We start from the raw sequence: 18,849 nt of genomic DNA, 5'->3' as shown, positions 1-18,849 counted from the left end.
TTTTGTGTTTTTTAATAGAGACAGTGTCTCACCATGTTGGCCGGGCTGGTCTCGAACTCTTGGCCTCAAGTGATCTGTCTGCCTCGGCCTTCCAAAGTGCTGGGATTACAGTGTGAGCCACCACACCCAGCCTCAATTTCAACTTTTATTTTAGATACAGGGCATACATGTGCAAGTTTGTTACGTGGGTATATTGCACCTAGGTAGTGAGCATAGTACCATTAGGTAGTTTTTCAACCCGCGTCCCCCTCCCTCCCTCCCTCCCTGCTCTGGGAGTCTGCAGTATCTGTTGTTCCCAAGTCTATGTTCACGTGTGCTCAATGTTTACTCCCACTTAGGAGAGCATGTAGTATGAGGTTTTCTGTTCCTGCACTAACGTGCTTAAGATTATAGCCTTCAGCTCCATCCATGTTGCTACAAAGGACATTATTTCATTCTTTTTCATGGCTGTGTGGTATTCCATGGTATATATGTACATTTTCTTTATCCAATCCACCCCTGATGGGCATCTACGTTGATTCTATGTCTTTGCTATTAAGAACAGTGTGGTAATGAACATATAAATGCATGTATCTTGTTGGAATAATGACCTATTTTCCTTTGGGTATATATCCAGTGATGTGATTGCTGGGTGAAATGGTAACTCTAAGTTTTATGAGAAATCTCTAAACTGCTTTCCATAGTGGCGGAACTTACATTCCCACTGACACCTATATAAGCATTCCCTTTTCTCTGCAGCCTCGCCAGCATGTTGTTTTTTGACTTTTTAATAATAGTCATTCTGATAGGTATGAGATGGTATCTCATTGTGGGGTTGTGCATTAAATTGATTTGCATTTCTCTGATGATTATTAACGAGCATTTTTTCAAATGTTTGTTGGCTGCTTGCATGTCTTCTTTTGAGAAGTGTCTGTTCAGGTCCTCTGCCCATTTTTTAATGGAGGTATTTGTTTTTTGTTTGTTGATTTAAGTTCCTAATAGATTCTGGATGTTAGACCTTTGTCAAATGCATAGTTTGAGAATATTTTCTCCCATTCTGTAGGTTGTCTGTTTACTCTGTCGACAGTCTCTTTTGCTGTGCAGAAACTCTTTTGTTTAATTAGGACCCAGCACTCTAGTCTTTTACACGTTTTAAAGCAGTAAGCGTGAAGACTATAGCAACAATATGTCTGCTGGCTGGAGTAGAATCTGCCAATCTGAATCCTACAAATGCAACCTGAAATAATTATTTTCCCTTAGAAGAGAAAACTTTCTCCCCAACAACCAAATTTTAACTCAAACTCTTTATACAATAACTTACTCTTATTAAAGTTTGGGTCTTTTCTGATTATTAAAGTAACATGTACTTGTTTTAGAAAATTTGGAAAATACAGAAACGTATTAAAAAACTAAGAATCACCCATAATTCCACTACCACCCAGAGTTCATTGCTCTGCAGGTTTTAGCTTTGTCCACTGAATCTTAGCTGCTCCAACTTTCCAAATCTTGTCATAGACCGTCTTCCAAAGCATTCATCTTTTCCCACATGAAATGACATATAAACATGTAACATATAAAAAAAGTACTCAAACCAAATGTGGTTTCTTTACAAAGTGATTTCCTACAAAACCTCTATTTTCCAAATTCCTATGAGCCAGAGACTCTGATACAGACTATTGAGCATTTATTAAAATAACAACAACGAGAGAACAAAGAGGAGAGAGGGTAGGGGGGCTCATCTCCAGACTCCCCCCCGGCTCCTCATGCTACTCGGGGCAGGGTGCCCACTTTTCTTCCGTGTGGGAGGTTTTTCAGTCTTGGGGGCTGTAGCAAGGCGGCGAGGGACAGCCTGGGAGGGAATCTGAGAGTTGAAGGAAGAGAGAGGAAGAAATCAGCGTCAGATCCTCTCAATTCCCCACCCCACTGAGGAAATGCACGTGGAGAGGGCCAGGTGAGTCTGCAGGGAGGAAAGGCCATGCTACAGAATGCGGGGGTGGAATGGAGGGGCCAGCCAGGAGTATGCAGAGGTGAAGGAACTGGTCAGTGAGAGCCCTTTTCTCCCCTGGTCCCTGCCTGACTTTCCCTCACCTCTTTCCGGGGGATCTCACCCAAGCGGGAGTCTGTGTTCCTTCTGGGGACATTATCCCCTCGGCCATCAGTCCTGCTACACAAATCAAAGGTATGAGGATGGGGATCTCCGTCCCCCCGGTTACCCAATACTGGATGGAAGAACTACTCCCCAATTCTATCTCTTAAGAATAAGATCAAACTCGATAGACCTGGGCATCAACTGGGAGGAGACATTAGTGGAAGTAAATAATGAGTTACACTAGCTAGTCAAAAGTCTAGGATTCTGAGTTTTGAGCTGAGGGGTAAAGAGGAAAAAAACGAAGGTAGAGAGACCCGGGGAAAAGTTTTTTTTGTTTAGAAGAAAAAAGCAATAGAAAGGAAGAGATAAAAGAAAGGTGTGGGGCAGTAAGAGAAGAAGATCTGTGGATCCACCTCTCATCCTTCACTTTCCTCCCCAGAAAAGGACAACGATTCAATTCAGTGTAAAACACACCCACTCCACTCCCCATAATCCAGCTTCCACCCGGAGAATCCTTCCTCCTTCCTCCCAGGCTTGTACCCGCTGTGTTCCAGCCTCTTCAGGTAGAGCAGGAGATCCTCAGCAGGCAGAGCCCCCCAGCCCCGAGCCTGGTAGAGTCGCAACAGTTGAGACACCTCCATCAGCTGCCTTGGGAATGTAAGCCCATCTCCACCTGACAGACATCGCAATAATCACAGGCGTCATCCTAGGGCCTGTCTCCCCAGCCCTCAGCCCATTTCCCCAGGAATTCAGAAGGACTGTAAGTGCCTGTACTGGATCCACACTCAGGACTGTCCCTCCTTTTTTCCCTAGTAAACCAGAACATGCTCACCTCTCTCTGGGGAACCACTGCTGGGACCACTGCCTTGTGAATGGGAGGAGGGAAGCTCAGGGACCCGGAGAAGACTGGATGCCATGGCTAAGGGAACTTTGGTTTTGTGGACAGGCGGTGGAATACGTGGCACTTGAGGGGCTTCCTCCCAAGATGGGACAGTCAGAGGACCTAGCAAAAGGAAAGAATGCCAAGAATCAGGAAATGGGGCAAAGAACCAAGGAAGTCCCACCACCCAGCATTTATAAGGCTTTATTACCTTTGCCAGCTCCTAAAAATTCATCCTAGATAACCAACTCCGATCTTTCCTAGGCCCCAGCCCCAACCTTCTTCAGAGTTGGAACTCACCAGACTTAGGGGGCAACAGGTCGACAGAAGCGTTCTCATTGTTCTGGGGCACTGTCTCCAGCAACTGTGGGTGAATAAGATTGTCAAGTTCCCTAGGGACTGATAGAGAAAAACGCCCAGCGATCTGAGAGAAGAAGCTGGGACAAAGAGTTAATCATAAACAGGGAATGAGGCCAGAGTCCTGGATTCCCAGAGCAGAAAGAGGAAAGGAGAAAGGGAAGAAGAAAGTGAGCTAGTCTGGGTGGAATCTCTCTTACCTGGTGCAAAAAATTCTTGAGGCCCTCCAGCTGAGCAGGCGGCAGCCCTTGCTTTAGGAGGCCCTCCCCGTCAGGTCCAGGATCTTCCTCAGGGAATGGCCTTTCTGCCCTATGATCGGGATGGAAGGCCCCAAGTGCAGAGAAGGCCCCAGCTATAAAGTGAAACAGGTATGGGTGGGTGCAAGTGTGTTCAGGGGGGAAGGGGCTTCTCCACAAATCAACTCACCTAATACTCAGAAGAAAGGGGCCTATTAAATGGAAGAGGAACATCACAGCTAAGAGAAGATGAAGATGGAGGTTTAAAGTAGCTGGAGAGGGAAGGGTTGGAGGTGACTGGGAGATGGCACAGCTGAATTCTAAGACAGAAATATAGACAGAAGAAAGCTGTGGTACTCAAACTCTAAACAAATAAATACCCTCACAAACTCCCTGAAGAATGGAAATGAGTAACACACATGTTCTGACCTCTTCCCCCGAATATGCCTCATTCTTTTATTATTCTCACATAATTGAAAAATTTTTAATTGTGCTACAACTAATCTATTTTTATTTTTATTTTTATTTTTTTTTGAGATGGGGTCTCGCTCTGTCGCCCAGGCTGAAGTGCAGTGGCGTGATCTCGGCTCACTGCAAGCTCCGCCTCCCGGGTTCACACCATTCTCCTGCCTCAGCCTCCCGAGTAGCTGGGACTACAGATGCCTGCCAACACGCCCGGCTAACTTTTTTGTATTTTTAGTAGAGACGGGGTTTCACTGTGTTAGCCAGGATGGTCTCGATATCCTGACCTTGTGATCTGCCCGCCTCGGCCTCCCGAAGTACTGGGATTACAGGCGTGAGCTGTAATCCCAGCACTTTTTCACTTTTTTTTTTTAAGAGACAGAGTCTTGCTGTGTTGCCCAGGCTAGAGTACAATGGCAACTTCTTAGCTCACTGTAGCCCCAAACTCCTTGGCTCAAGCAATCCTTCTGTCTCAGCCTCCCTGGGTAGCTAGAAATTTGGGTGTGTGCCACCACATCCTGCTAATTTTTTATTTTGTGTAGAGATGAGGTCTCACTATATCGGTCAGACTGGTCTGGGACTCCTGGCATCAAGCCATCCTCCCACCTCAGCCTCCCAAAGTGCTAGGATTACAGGTGTGAGCCACCGCACCTGGCCCCATCCCTCATTTTTAATTTGACCTAGGTTGTCATGTTTGTACCACACAGAATGCCCCCATCCACTCAAATCACAGCTGACATTAAACTAGGGGTGGACACCACACCCAAGGTCAGCCAATCCAATCAGAAGGCCTCTTTAAACTGGACCTAAAAAACTGAGACACCGATGTCTCTATAACTGTCTAGAGGCTCAGCTAGAGTCAGTATCACAGCTGGTCAAACCCATGTGTAAACTGAAGTTATGAAGGGTGAGAACCTTGAATGCTGGTCTAGCAAGAAAAAAGAGCAGATGTGCAGGAGAGGTGGACCCAGGAGACTATGCAGGCCCACAGAAAAGGGCCAGCTAGCTGCCTCAGTTCCTGATAGTGCCCCGTTCCCAACTCCAGTTCTCAAAATTTAAGTCCAGCGATGTCACATTTCCATGAGATCTCAATCCCTTTATTTGGACCAATGTGAGCAGATTTCTGCTCCTTGCAACTTGTGATCACTAAAGGCATCTGGGAAACTAAATGCTCAAGTATCAGACAGAAAGCAGGGTACAAAAGAGGGAGCCAATTCATGCACAGAAGGGGAACCCCAGTGACTTCTGCCCCCAGTTACCTGTGGATGAAGTGAGGTCTGGTTTGGGCTCCAGGGGCTGGAAAGAATGCTGGCTCTGAAAAGAGGGGCCCAACAGGAGGCTAAGATCTGAGGAGGAACTGCAAAGAACAGGAGGCGCTCCAGGTAGCTCGTCCCTTGCTTCCCGGCTCTGCTGCGATACAGGCTTCAGGGCCACGGCCATGGGAGGCATAGTCCAGACCCTCCTCTCCTCCTTCTCTGGCTCCTGAGGCCCGGGGCTGGAGGGTCCAGCAGGAGGAGCCTGACCAGGAGAGAGGCAGAAAGAAGGGTCAAAGCACAGTAGGTTTAAAGAGATAAGACATGGTACAAACACTTTAATAAGATTATAAATTTCTGGATGCAGTGGCTCACACCTGTAATCCCAACACTTTGGGAGGACCGTTTGAGGCTGGAGTTTGAACCAGGCTTGGCAACATAGAGAGATGCCATCTCTACAAAAAATTTAAAAATTAGCTGGGGGCAATGGCACGTGTGTGTAGTCCCAGCTACTCGGGAAGCTGAGGAAGGAAGATTGCTTGAGCGCTCTGGGCAACAGAGTGAGACCTTGTCTCAAATAAATAAATGATAAATATATAAATAAATAAATTAAAATTAAAATATCCTAATTTTTTCTTCTTTTTCTTTTTTTGAGATGAGGTCTCACTATGTTGCCTAGGCTAGTCTTGAACTCCTGAGCTCAAGTGATCCTTCTGCTTTAGCCTCCCATATAGCTGAGATTACAGGCGCACCACCACACCTGCTAGAATTTCATAATTAAAAGAAGGAAGTGGGAAGTACCAACGTATGAAGGGCTAGGAAGTGAGACTCCCTACTCTACTCTGGGGCAGGACTTGGCAACAATTTTTGGCCCTTTCCCTCATAATTAATTCAGCTGTCCCTCCACAAAACTAGTACCACGTATCATTTGTCCCCTCTTGGGACTGGGAGACTAGAGTTATGCCCAATGGAATGGGGCCAGTCTGAGTGAGCTATGGCCATGGAAAAAAGGATTTATTTTGCTGAGGCAGTTATTATTTGTAAAGTCCACCGATTTTTCTCCCCTGGTGTAGGCCTTAGGAGCTGAACTTAGTACTTCCCTTGGGAGGGAGCTAGATTTCCAAAGAAGGAATCTAGAACACAGTTCTTGCTGGGCATGGTAGCTTATGCCTGGAATCCCAGCACTTTGGGAGTTAGAGGTGGGAGGATCACTTGAGCCCAGGAGTTTGAGGCTGCAATGAGCTATGATCGCACCAGTACCCTCCAGCCTGGGCAAGAGTGAGACCCTGTCTCAAAAATAAAAATAAAAATAGAACACAACGGAGAAGCTTAGCTCAAGGGGTAAGGCGTACTGGAGGGTTGGGCGGCGGGAGAGTGGTGCTGAGCAGCTGGTTGGCCTCATCCCAGTGGGCCTGCAGCATGGCCTGCAGTCTTTCCACCAGCTCCACCCGCTGCTCCTCCAGCTGCTGGTTCCCACTCTGCAGTTCGCACACTCGCGCTTGCTCCCGGGCCAGTCTGAAGCAAAGAGAGAAGAAGTGACTCAGGGCCTTTAAGGAAGCAGATACTTGGGAGCTAAAAAGAGCCAGAAGGGAATGTTGGACATCTGATATTCTGAAAGGAGCTGGGGCCCATGTAGAGGAGGACAGATCAATCAAGGGAGCAGCTCTTCACCATTCCCAGTTTGGGCTCTACCCATGGGAAAGGGGCTGGGGCCTGAAAGGGGCACTCTGGGGACCAGGACCTGAGCTCGTAGTCCTCAGCCACCTGCTGTTGCCGTTCCTCTCGTTCTGCCATTTCCACCTTGAACTGAGCTAGCTGACTGGCCAGTTCCTGCTGGTGCTGTCCACTCAGGTCCTGCAGCTGCTTCCTACAGGGCACAGGTAGGAGAAGAGGCCTGAGACTGGAGACAGAAGAAGTGACCAACTGAGAAAAAGACATCATGTGTGCACATGACAGTGACCCAGATAGCCAGTCAGCTAGCCTGGCCATGGCACAGGAAGCGGCAAGGACAAAGCTGGGGTCTTAGGATGGGTTCCTCAGAAGCAGAGACTTAAATAAATTTATTTCGGAAGCAGTTCCAGAAAATCTTGGCAGCAGAATGGGGGTGAGGAGAAGTGAGGCCAGGCTGGGAGGAGGCTCAGTCCGACAGAGCAGCTCTGGAGACAGCACAGGTCATACCTCAGCACTGTCCCAGTGAGGGAGCTGGACCATCTATCATTCTGCACCCATCAGTTCTTGGTTAAGGGCTACTCCCTATGGGATGAAAATTCCCAGGCACTTCTGGCTCTCCATGAACGCGTGAAGGCAGCCCTCCCGAGAGAGACTCAGGTCCCAGCTGATGGGAGTTAGCGCACCCTGGGAGTCACAGTGCTGGACCATGGCAAAGGGATTGAAGGGAACACGGGCCTGGCACTAACGATACGTGCTGTGGCTGAGAGAAGTGACACCCAATGAGTCCCACGTACCTGTGATGTTCCCTGAGGGAGGCTGCTTGCCGTAGGCTGCTCTCCTGAGCCTGCGCCAGCCGCTCTGTCACCCGCTGCTCCAGCTGCACAGCCAGCTCCGACTCCAGCTGGATCCGCTGGCTTTCATACCGGGCCTGGGAGTGAAGGAAGGTGGGATAACGGCCCAAATCTGTTTGGGCTTAGAAGAGGATGGAGGATATAATGTAGACAAAATCCAGTACCAACTTTCCCCTCATATGAGATGAAGAACAAGAATTTTGCCTCAAGGAGTGAAAGAGGTTCCCTTTCCTTATTAAGATATTCGCACTTTAAACATACATCAAAGTGAAAATGACTATGGGTGAAAGACATAAATTTCTTAGCTAAAATAAATGTTCGACAGAGCAATCAAATCCATTCTATGTGTCTGATATAACATACCCTGAGTAGAGTACCTGAAAGCCAGTAGACATTCAATAAATGGCAGTGCCTCTTCCTCCTTAAGCAGTCAACCTGTAAGTGTCTCCATTTTCTCAGCCACAGTCCTTCAACTCACTAAAATCTGATTTCCACATATAGTATTTTACTATAAAGAACTCAATCTCTTTTCTTTTTTTTTTTTTTTTTTTGAGATGGAGTCCCTCTCTGTCACCCAGGCTGGAGTGCAGTGGCGCGATCTTGGCTCACTGCAACCTCTGCCTCCCGGGTTCAAGCAATTCTCCTGCGTCAGCCTCCCAAGTAGCTGCAACTACAGGTGCGTGCCACCACGCCCGGCTAATTTTTTGTATTTTTAGTAGAGACGGGGTTTCACCATGTTAGCCAGGATGGTCTCAATCTCCTGACCTCGTGATCCACCCGCCTCAGTCTCCCAAAGAGATTACAGGTGTGAGCCACCGCGCATGGCCCAAAGAACTCAATTTCTAAATCCAAATAGTGGTTATTTCTCAGCCCCTACTTCTGAGACAGAGTCTTGTTCTGTTGCTTAGCCTAAAGTGCAGTGGTGTGATCATGGCTCACTGCAGTCTTGACCTCCCAGACTCAAGAGATCCTCCCACCTCAGCCTCCAGAGTAGCTGGGACTACAAGCTGGTGCCACAACGCCCAGCTAATATTTTTATTTTTTGTAGAGATGGGGTCTCATTATGTTGCCCAGACTGGTCTCAAACTCTTGGACTCAAGCAATCCTCCCACTTCAGCCTCCCAAAGTGCTGGGATTACAGGCGTGACCCACCACACCTGGCCCTTTCTGTCTTTTTTTTTTTTGAGACTCGGTCTTGCTCCTGTCACCCAGGCTGGAGTGCAGTGGTGTGATCACGGGTCACTGCAGCCTCTACTTCCAGGGTTCAGTTGATCCTCCCACCTCAGCCTCCCGAGTAGCTGGGACTACAGGTGCGTGCCACTATACCCGGCTAAGTTTTTGTATTTTTAGCAGAGTTTAGGTACTGCCATATTGCGCCCAGGTTGGTCTTGAACTCCTGGGCTCAAGCAATCTGCCCGCTTCAGCCTCCCAAAGTGCTGGGATTCCAGGTGCGAGCCACCACACCCGGATGCTTTCTTAGTCTTTATCGCATGTGATCTCATTGTAACACCTGAAGCCTTAGGTCAATTCTTTTTTTTTTTTTGAGATGGAGTCTCACTTTGTTGCCCAGGCTGGAGTACACTGGTTCAGTCTGGGCTCACTGCAACCTCCACCTCCCGGGTTCAAGCGATTCTCCTGCCTCAGCCTTCTTAGTAGCCGGGACTACAGGTGCGCACCACACACCTGGCTAATTTTTGTATTTTTAGTAGAGACAGGGTTTCACCATGTTGGCCGGGCTGGTCTCAAACTCCTGGGCTCAAGTGATCCACCCGCCTTGGCCTCCCACAGTGCTGGGATTACAGGCAGGAGCCACCAAACCGGGCCAAAGGATTGTGGTTCTCAAATGCTGGCCTCACTGGTACCTCCTTAAGTTAACCATTTATAAGGAACATAGCCTCTCAGACTGGCTTGCACCTGGAAAATTCATCAATTTGTCCTTAATACATTTTATACATAAAAACAGAGGCCCATAAAGGTCAAAATTCTAGCTAGAAGTAGACATAAGTGCCCTAAGTCCTAATGCAATACTCTTTCCTCTTCAACGCTGTGTCTCCACCATGGGCTGGAACACAGCTCTCTCCAATCCTTTCCTCTACTCTGGAGATCGGCGAACTACAGCCCAATTCAGCCCTCCATTGCCTGTTTAGATGAGTTGTACTAGAACACAGCTGTGCCCATTTGTTTACGTACAGTTTATAGCTACTTCTGTGGTATAACAGCAGAGTTGGGTAGTTGCAACTGAGACCATACAACCCACAAAGCTAAAAATATTTACTGTCTGGTCCTTTACAGAAAAAGTTCGCCAACTCCTGCTCTATTCCATGGCAAGAGTCCGACTAGTTTGAATTTAAAATTCAGTGTGTTAGCTAGATGGAAAGAGTTTTTCAAAGTGTAATTGTATCTGACAAACAATTTTTGAGTACAGTTCTGTGCCAGGCCATGTGCTGTTATGGAAGTTTCATAAGTAAATTAAAAAATCATTGCCCTCCTGGGCCCCTGACCTACTCAGAGAAATTAATACAAGTTATTCAAGTAATGAGAATTACAAAGCACACTGTTACAATTGGAATCAAGTCTCTGACAAAAGCTTTCACCTACTCTGTCAACCCACTAAGTGTGGTGTCATCTCTTAAAATAACATAAGGTATCTTTAATAGATTTAAATCTATTTAATCATAAAAGTAACACTAGGTCAGTCTGACATATTGTGGGAAATGGTCACTCAGTGAGAAATGGCTCTGAGTTTAGGACAGAAAACTACCCATACTACGTAGAAACTGTTAATGGAATTAAACCCCAAACACCTGAACTGGGAGTGTCTGCCACAACTCCTGAGAGGTCCCTCTGCCTCAGATCTACTTCTCTCAGAACAAAACCTCAAGAACCCTCTGCCTTCTGACCTGCACCAAGCTCATTTCCAGCTGCAGGGCATCTCTCTCTCTCCGAGCTGTATCCAGCTCTCCTTCCAGCCGCCGCACCTCAGACTGCACCAATGCCAACTGGTGCTGGGCCTCCCAGGCGGCCTGGGCTTCCCTCTGGCTCTTCTCCTATGAAAGACAAATCAAATGTATATACATACCTCATTTCTTATCTCCTGGTTACCTACACTCCCCGGTTCATCCTCCCAAACCCTAAAATCCAAGCTTCCCCCAGCTCCTCCCATTTGTTTTATTTCCCCATCCCTGTTGAATTTCAGTCTTTGGCCTTTCACGTATTCATTACCCCCAGCCCTTCCTGCTGGCCCTATACTCTCAACCTTGTCTCCCACACATGGCTCTCTACTCTCCATTCCTGCCTATATGTATCCCCCATATTCTAACATTCCATCCCATTCAATTATTTTGCCCTTCATCTACTCCCTAGTTCCTCAGCTCTTCCAACTGCCACTTTTACCTTCTCCCTTTCCAACTGAGCCTGGCTCTCCTCCTGCAGTGCCTGGTAGTGTTCCTTAAGCTGGTGCTCTTGTTGGGCCCAGGTCTGCCGTTCTTCTTCTAGGGCAGCCCGAAGAGTCTCCAACTCTCGATGCTCACTCAGTTGCCCAGCCCAAGCTACATCCCGCTCTTCCTGCAGGACACAGCACCGCTGCTGTTCTGCCTCCAACCTCAGAGTCAGAGTTTGCCTTTCCTCCTCCTACAGCCGCAGAAGAAAACCAAGCTCCTTAGTAGGCTCTTCAGAGACCAGCGATCTGCCCTCTGACCCTCATACAAGGTGCCTGCTGAGAATTATGCTCATTAAAAACACAATAATTAGGCCAGGTGCGGTGGCTCACACCTGTAATCCCAGCATTTTGGGAGGCCAAGGCAGGCAGATTACCTGAGGTCAGGAGTTTGAGACCAGCCTGGTTCAACATGGCGAAACCCCATCTCTACTAAAAATACAAAAATTAGCCAGGCGTGGTGGTGGGTGCCTGTAATTCCAGCTACTTGGGAGGCAAAGGCAGGAGAATCGCTCTAACCTGGGAGGTAGAGGTTGCAGTGAGCTGGGATCACACAACTGCACTCCAGCCTAGGCGACAGAGCAAGACTCCATCTCAAATAAAACCAAAAAAAACCCCACAATAGTTGACAGGTGCAGTGGCTCATGCCTGTAATCCCAGCACTTTGGGAGGCTGAGGCAGGCAGATCATCTGAGGTCAGGAGTTTGGGACCAGCCTGGCCAACATGGTGAAACCATGTCTCTACTAAAAATATAAAAATTAGCTGGGCATGGTGGTGCACACCTGTATTCCCAGCTACTCAGGAGGCTGAGGCAGGAGAATTGCTTGAACCTGGGAGGCGGAGGTTGCAGTGAGCCAAGGTTGTGCCACTGAACTCTAGCCTGGGCAACAGAGCGAGACTCCATCTCAAAACAAACACAATAGTTGACAAGCTCATAGGATTATAATATAGTAGATAAGAGTTCCTGTTCCAGAGCCAGGTAGACCTGGGTTCAAATCTCAGGTTCGAATCCTGGTTCTGGAATTTACTATGTGTTCTTAGGCATACATTCTTATCTGTAAACTGGAGATCATAACAGGGTCTGCCTTCTGAGCATTAAAGTAAAAAGCATATGTAAGGCATTCAGCACGGCATCAGGCACATAGTAAGTACTCAATACACAATAGTTACCACCATCATCGTCAAAAGAAATTCCACTAAGACTAGAATATCCAGCCTATAATCGTGAACCATGACCCATCATCAGGACTGTCAGATATAGCCTGTTAAGACTGCAAGTACCAGCATGCATGTAGCAAGCATGCATTATGCATGCAACAAGTTCCAATCCCAGCTACTAATTCATATGGCTAATCACCTTATCATTTCAGCTCTAAGAGACTTGAGTGAAGTGGCTGGGTATGGTGGCTTATGCCTGTAATCCCAGCACTTTGGGAAGCCAAGGCGGGCAGATCACTTGAGGTCAGGAGTTTGAGACCAGCCTGGCCAACGTGGTGAAACCCCGTCTCTACCAAAAAAATACAAAAATTAGCTAGGCGTGGTGGTATACGCCTGTAGTCCCAGCTACTTGGGAGGCTAAAGTGGGAGAATCGCTAGAATCCAGGGGGCAGAGGCTGCAGTGAGCTGAGATTGCGCCACTGCACTCCAGCCTGGACAATAGAGCAAGACCCTGTCTCAAAAAAAAAAAAAAAAAAAAAAAAAAAAAAACACGAAAAGAAACTTGAGTTAGTCAATTTCATACCTTTTTTGGCCATGCCCTACACCAGAGGTCCCAAACCAGATTGAAAAAAATCACCCAGGAAATTTCTGAAAAGATTTGATTTCCACCATATATCTACTGAATCAAAACCTCTGCAGGTGAGTCCCAGAAATCTTTATTTTATTTTTTATTTTTATTTTTTGAGATGGAGTCTCACTCTGTCACCCAGGCTGGAGTGCAGTGGCTTGATCTCAGCTCACTGCAACCTCTGCCTGCTGGGTTCAAGCAATTCTCCTGCCTCAGCCTCCCAAGTCGCTGGGACTACAGGCATGCACCACCATGTCCAGTTAGTTTTTTGTATTTTTAATAGAGACGGGGTTTCACCATGCTGGCCAGGCTGGTCTCAAACTCCTGACCTCATGATCCGCCTGCCTTGGCCTCCCAAAGTGCTGGGATTACAGGGGTGAGCCACCGTGCCCAGCCTATATTTTAAAATAATTCTTCAGATGACACTAATATTCTAATGAGGATACAATTTGCAGAGTTTCTCAAACCGACTTGGTAGCAGAGCCTTTTTTTTTAATAGAATATCTAGCTGAATTAGTGTTCTAAGGAACACACTTTGGGAAACAGTGCTCTGGTGCAACTCAAATTATAATCTCCCACAATCCACCAATAGCCCACAGCTCTCTAGAAGTAATTAACAGCTTCCAGTGGAATTAACCCAGTCCAATCTTCTCACCAGTGTCTCTCTTTCCTGTTGCTGCAGTCTGGCACTTTCCTGCTCACGATTCAGGGCCTCCATGGCCTCAGAAAGGCTTTGTTCCAGGCGGGTTACTGTCTTTCAGGAAGAGAGGAATACAGGGCAGAGGAACTGTGGGAAATCTGTGTGTGCTATATTTTATAAAGCATTGACAATGTAAACTTGAAACTTCACAGTTAACTAAATGACTAAGGGGCCAGATAGAAGACTACATGGTGTGGGAAAAATTAAGAAGACATTGATGATTCAAGTTGGACAGCAGAAACGGTTAAAGGAGAAGAAAGGAGGGATGAGAAGAAATGTCAGGACAGCCACTACAAGACTGAGGTCAATCTGTTGGAAACCCTAATTCCAGAGCTATTTCTGCCCCTTTCCATCTTGAGATCTGTGACTCAGGTTCTAATGCCATATGCTCCAGGGCACTTACCTCCTGCTGCTTGCTTCTGGTGAGCTCTGCTGCCTGGTGTTCCTCTTGAAGTCCCCTGAGAACCTCTGTCCGCTCAGCCTCATGCCGGTTCCAGCCCTCCACCACACGGGCCAGGGTCTTAGGTAGGGCAAGTAAGATGAAATTTCAAAATAACTTTTTTGCCTCTTTCTACCCACAGGGGCGGGGTCAACAGCCATCTTCTCCCAACAGTCAGCAAACCAACCCCTTGCCCAGCTCTCAGCATGTACCAAGAAACATTGGTTGGCCACCCACTTATTTATTATTCCTTAATGCTCTTCATGGAGAGACCCACCCACATTTTGCTACCCTGGTACCTTGTCCAGTTGTTCAATCATGGTATCTTTCTTGCGGTCGGCAGCCACAGCCACGGCTAATTGTTGCTGTAGCTCTAACACTCGGGTCTGCAGGCTCTGAATATGGCGCTCACAATGCTGGGGAAAAGGGTGAGGAGTCTGGGTGTTGCCCGTCTTTGGTACGACCACAGCACCAAACTTTCCAGCTCCTCTAGTAGGGGAGTGGGCTGGAGCCAAGAAGCTTGGGTCCCAAGAACAGAATAGGTCTGGAGAGGGAGAATCAGGAAAATTCTGAAGCAAGCACCTTGAGGCTCAAGATCTCCAACATGTTTCTGTACCTTTTCAGGAGATAAGTGCTTAGATTCCAGGCTCCTCCTTTTCCTGGATCTCCTGAGTAAAAATCCCATAAACCTTTTGGCAGAGGTGCAGCAGCCCACACAGCAAAATGTGCAAAGTTACTCCTACCTTCAGAAGCTCATTGGACACAGTGAATAAACACAGCAAGGATAAAGGGGGAAGCCTTTCATTCATGCCAAGGGGTTTAACATGGAGAAAGAGAGGCTTCCAAAAATGGCAACCAGTGATTTTGACTTTTCCTCTCCTTTGTCTATTTCTCTGTCCCCTTCAGACACTAAGGCAGAGGCTCACAGAGATAAAGCTCAGTATATCACCAGTAGCTGTAAATCCTGTGCACAAGCTAGCAGAGTTTGTGTCCATTCGACAAACACAGAGTGTTTCTGTGTTATGTATATTCTAGACCTTAGGCAGCCAGTACTAAGACAAACAAGATACGGACCCTCAAATTTTAGAGAGGAGAAAAAAACAAGATATATCAGAACGATAAGCTACATGAAAGAAATAAGAAGGCGATCTGACTACTTGGAAGGGAGGTGGTGCCATATTAGATGGAATGGTCAAAAAAGCCCTCCTCAGAAAAACATTTAAGTCCCAGCTTTCAGGCTCTTAACCCTCAGCCCTTTTCTTTTTTTCTTTTTTTTTTTTTGAGACGGAGTCTCGCTCTGTCGCCCAGGCTGGAGTGCAGTGGCGCGATCTCGGCTCACTGCAAGCTCCGCCTCCCAGGTTCACGCCATTCTCCTGCCTCAGCCTCCCGAGTAGCTGGGACTACAGGCACCCGCCACTATGCCTGGCTAATTTTTTCTATTTTTAGTAGAGACGGGTTTCACCGTGTTAGCCAGGATGGTCTCGATCTCCTGACCTCATGATCCGCCTGCCTCAGCCTCCCAAAGTGCTGTGATTACAGGCGTGAGCCACCACGCCAGGCCCCCTCAGCCCTTTTCAACACTTGGGTCCCCTCTTTCTAATCCTTGCTGCTTTCGAAAGGAAGCGTTTGCATCTTACCTTGCGGCGGGTATGCTCTGAATCCAGTGCATCTCTCAGCCCCTGAAAATCTGGGGGATTGAGTGGAGGCCCTGGCCGAAGGCTGGTGTAGCGGGGAAACAGCTCCTCCAGGGCTTGGGCTGAGCTAGATGGAGACAAGTCTTGCAGGGGCCGGGTGCTGAGCAAATCAGGTAGAGAATGTTAGGGCTGGGAAAGCTTTTGGAATCCACTTGTCCAACTGTGATATTCTACAAATGAGGAAACTGAGACCCAGAGAGGGCAGGAGACTTGTCCAAAGTCGTAAAGCTATATAACCGTAGTGCTATAAATAACACACAGGTCTGTGATTCACTTAAAGGTTTCAACAGAAACAAGCTAACTCTTTAGAGGGGAAGAATGACTGCAGGTTAAGAGAAAACCAGGTACTAGGCAACAGATACCTGTGTTCCTGAAGGAGTAAAGGGGGCAGGAGACAGTAGAAAAAGATGAAAACTGAAAGGCAAGTGATAAGCCTCTTGGGTTCTTAAGAGGTACAAAAGCAATAAAGGGAAAAATAAGGAACAAAACACCTGGATTTCCAAGAAAGCAAACAAGCTAGGAGAACCACAAGGAGAACTCACTTGAGCAAGGTGGCTGTGCTATCACTGTCAAAGGAGTCCTCTTCCCGTCTCTCTGAGCCAGCACCAGGAATGAGAGGATCCCCTGCAGGCAGGCAGAGGGACCCCAAAGCCAGAGTCAGGTAATGACAAAAACAGGGGCCACTTGAAGAAGAGAAAAGGCCTTCCTTTCCAGTTCCCTCACTCCTTCACCCCCTCTCCCAAAGAACGGGAGACTTTTCTCCTGAAATCTCTTGCTCAGAGGTTTTACTGCCTGCTTCCTCTGTCCACTTTCTCCCACCCCTTACATCTAGGTTCTCCTTCATAGTTCTAGGGAAGGGGCTTACTCACGATAGGCTGTATCACGTGAGGTTTGGAGCATGGTCTGGAGCTGACCCCGAACACTTTCCATCTCAAAGATATGCTTAGAACCATCCTAGAAAAAAGCCACATGGAAATCAGATGCAGTCTGTGTTATCTATCTGCTACCTATTGCCAGGGTAGAATTTTCACTCCAGCACTTTGGAAAACAAGAAAAACCAAACGGATCCAATAAGGGATGTCCTAAACTTGAATCAGAAATTCAAATACTACAGAAGCCAGAAAGAGAGTGTAAATAAAATAATTGAAGAGGTATAAGACAAGAGTTGTGGAGATTCTTGCCAATTCAAGAACAAATGTAAGGACTGTATGGCTTATGGCTATCATTTTCAAACTCTGGAAGACCTAACCAGTCTGCAAATTGACTCTGACATCTTTTCTATACAATACTAATAACTATCTTCTCTGTAACATGTTGTAGTTGACTAAACTATGTCTTAATGATGTACATGCCAAAGTTGGAACCATACTATCAAAATAGTGTTGAGCTGGAAGGATCTGAGCTGCTATCCTAAGTCCCTAGTTCCCTCTTGGGATCAAGAAACCTTACCCATTCCCAGTGCACGGGAAATAGCTCACCAACCTACCCCATAGGTTTGCTCTATCTACTCGGAGCAGAGATGTCTCTCACAAAAAACACTAGGAAGTTTCATAATTTTCAAATTATGGTGTCCCAGGTCACTCCCTCCCTCATAAGCATGACTGCCTATGCAGTTAAAAGGAATATGAAATCCAACAGGAAGAGTTCAAATCTCATCAAAGCTTTTTATTTTTACCAACCCCAATCCCAAGACTCTCTGGTGTCTAGTGCCACAGTGGTCTCCAAGACACACTTCGCTCACCTTTTTCTTCAAGTTGTTTTCCAATCCGACTGACAAGCTTCGACTCAATTCTTGGGCTAAGCCGTCTAACCCTTCATGAGGTGGGGAGGTGGAGGGTAAATACAGCTGGGCTCGGGCCGTGGCCTCCGCCTGCCGGCTGAGGCGCAAAGAAGCATAGAGCTGGGAGGTCACTTCAGACGACACTTGGTTGAGCCCAGGGGGTTCTGATGAATCACTCAGGAGATCCTCCGCCCCGAGGGGTGAACTGGGGCTGTCAGCTGATGTTGCCATGAATACAGGGAAGAGACAACCGGAGACAGCAAAGAGCTGGGAGGTTCTGCTTTAGCAAAGTCCAGGAGGAAAAGTTCACGGAGAAAGATTTGGGAGAAGGGAGGCAGACTCCACGCCAAGGATCCTTGGTGAATTAAGGGTATCGAGGCTTTCTGGTTAGAGGAAAGGTTTCCACCAGTTCCAGGGGCCATGGGAGTGGGCAAAAGCATCCCTTTCCCCAGCTCCCGGGAACAGCGTTAAGAGGGTGCAGCGCAGAGCGCGTGCGGACAGAAGACCTACTGTGGGCCAACAGCGCTGCTGAAGCTCCTCTTCCCAACTACGAGTGCTGGAAGCTGCAGATCAACTCCGGCACAGGCTATCCCCGGTCAACTGAGCTCTTAAGTTCTCACACCCAAAGCGTCCCAACGGAAACGGACCCAAATCCACTAGGAGCCCAATTTCTGTCCCCCTGCCCTACTAGTCCCTCAATTGGCTCCAGTCTCAAGAGAGGGCGGAACCTCACGCTCCCCCATCCCTTCACCCGTTCTACCCAGGGTCAGCTCCCTTGTACTTTCCCTTCGACCCCTCCTGGCAAGAAAGCCATAGCGAGCTTCCTTGTTCCCTAGAATCTCTCCCTCCCGACCACCCCAAAAGAAACCTTGTGAACCCTCAGTCACGCCCTAAGTCGTCCCTAAAAAGCACGCCGCCCTCAAGCCTAGCCCGAGATCCTCTGCCCCGACGACCACCTGGTTCCGCCTACTCTCCACCCTTCCAGTCCTCAGTCCCCAATTTGCCAAAGTGGGGGGCAAGCGATTGACCTCCTCCCCTGAGATCCCCCTCTCACGCCTCCCCGTACGCTCAAAACCGTTGGCAGCCTCCCGCCCACTGTCCACGGCTCCGCCTCTCTAGCCTCGATGACGTCACCCGCCCGCGAGACCACGCTCGCAGACACTCACAGCACTTCTGTATCCCGAGCGCCTGGCCGCGCGTGCGCGGCTCCGGTGGCCACAGATTGGCTGAGGGAG

General features: G+C 47.9%; 1 protein-coding gene across 9 annotated transcripts; it reads right to left on the bottom strand.

Moving 5' to 3' along the window:
- Window positions 1-1,646: 1,646 nt before the first annotated feature.
- Window positions 1,647-18,845, bottom strand: CNTROB (centrobin, centriole duplication and spindle assembly protein). 9 transcript variants are annotated; one of them, XM_063700603.1, is made up of 20 exons: window positions 18,781-18,845; window positions 17,576-17,997; window positions 16,704-16,788; window positions 16,377-16,458; window positions 15,778-15,934; window positions 14,440-14,556; window positions 14,105-14,221; window positions 13,657-13,755; window positions 11,172-11,408; window positions 10,679-10,825; window positions 7,722-7,855; window positions 6,998-7,123; window positions 6,609-6,771; window positions 5,263-5,521; window positions 3,506-3,657; window positions 3,249-3,312; window positions 2,901-3,071; window positions 2,609-2,741; window positions 2,068-2,143; window positions 1,647-1,840 (listed from the first exon to the last, which is right to left on the bottom strand). In XM_063700603.1, exons 2-20 carry the CDS (start codon window positions 17,843-17,845, stop codon window positions 1,715-1,717), a joined length of 2,715 nt encoding a protein of 904 aa, XP_063556673.1. In that variant the 5' UTR covers window positions 17,846-17,997; window positions 18,781-18,845; the 3' UTR covers window positions 1,647-1,714. The 9 variants fall into 9 exon arrangements, with proteins under 9 accessions (XP_063556673.1, XP_063556674.1, XP_030859114.3 ...); XM_063700604.1 differs by having other exon boundaries at window positions 2,068-2,140; XM_031003254.3 differs by lacking the exon at window positions 18,781-18,845 and adding an exon at window positions 18,125-18,769.
- Between the last annotated feature and the right edge of the window lie 4 nt (window positions 18,846-18,849).

The sequence above is a fragment of the Gorilla gorilla genome, chromosome 19 (genome assembly GCF_029281585.2).
Source record: "Gorilla gorilla gorilla isolate KB3781 chromosome 19, NHGRI_mGorGor1-v2.1_pri, whole genome shotgun sequence".
NCBI classification, from domain to species: Eukaryota; Metazoa; Chordata; class Mammalia; order Primates; family Hominidae; genus Gorilla; species Gorilla gorilla.
Note: the sequence above shows the minus strand (reverse complement) of the source record. Positions and strands in the feature narration are given on the sequence as shown.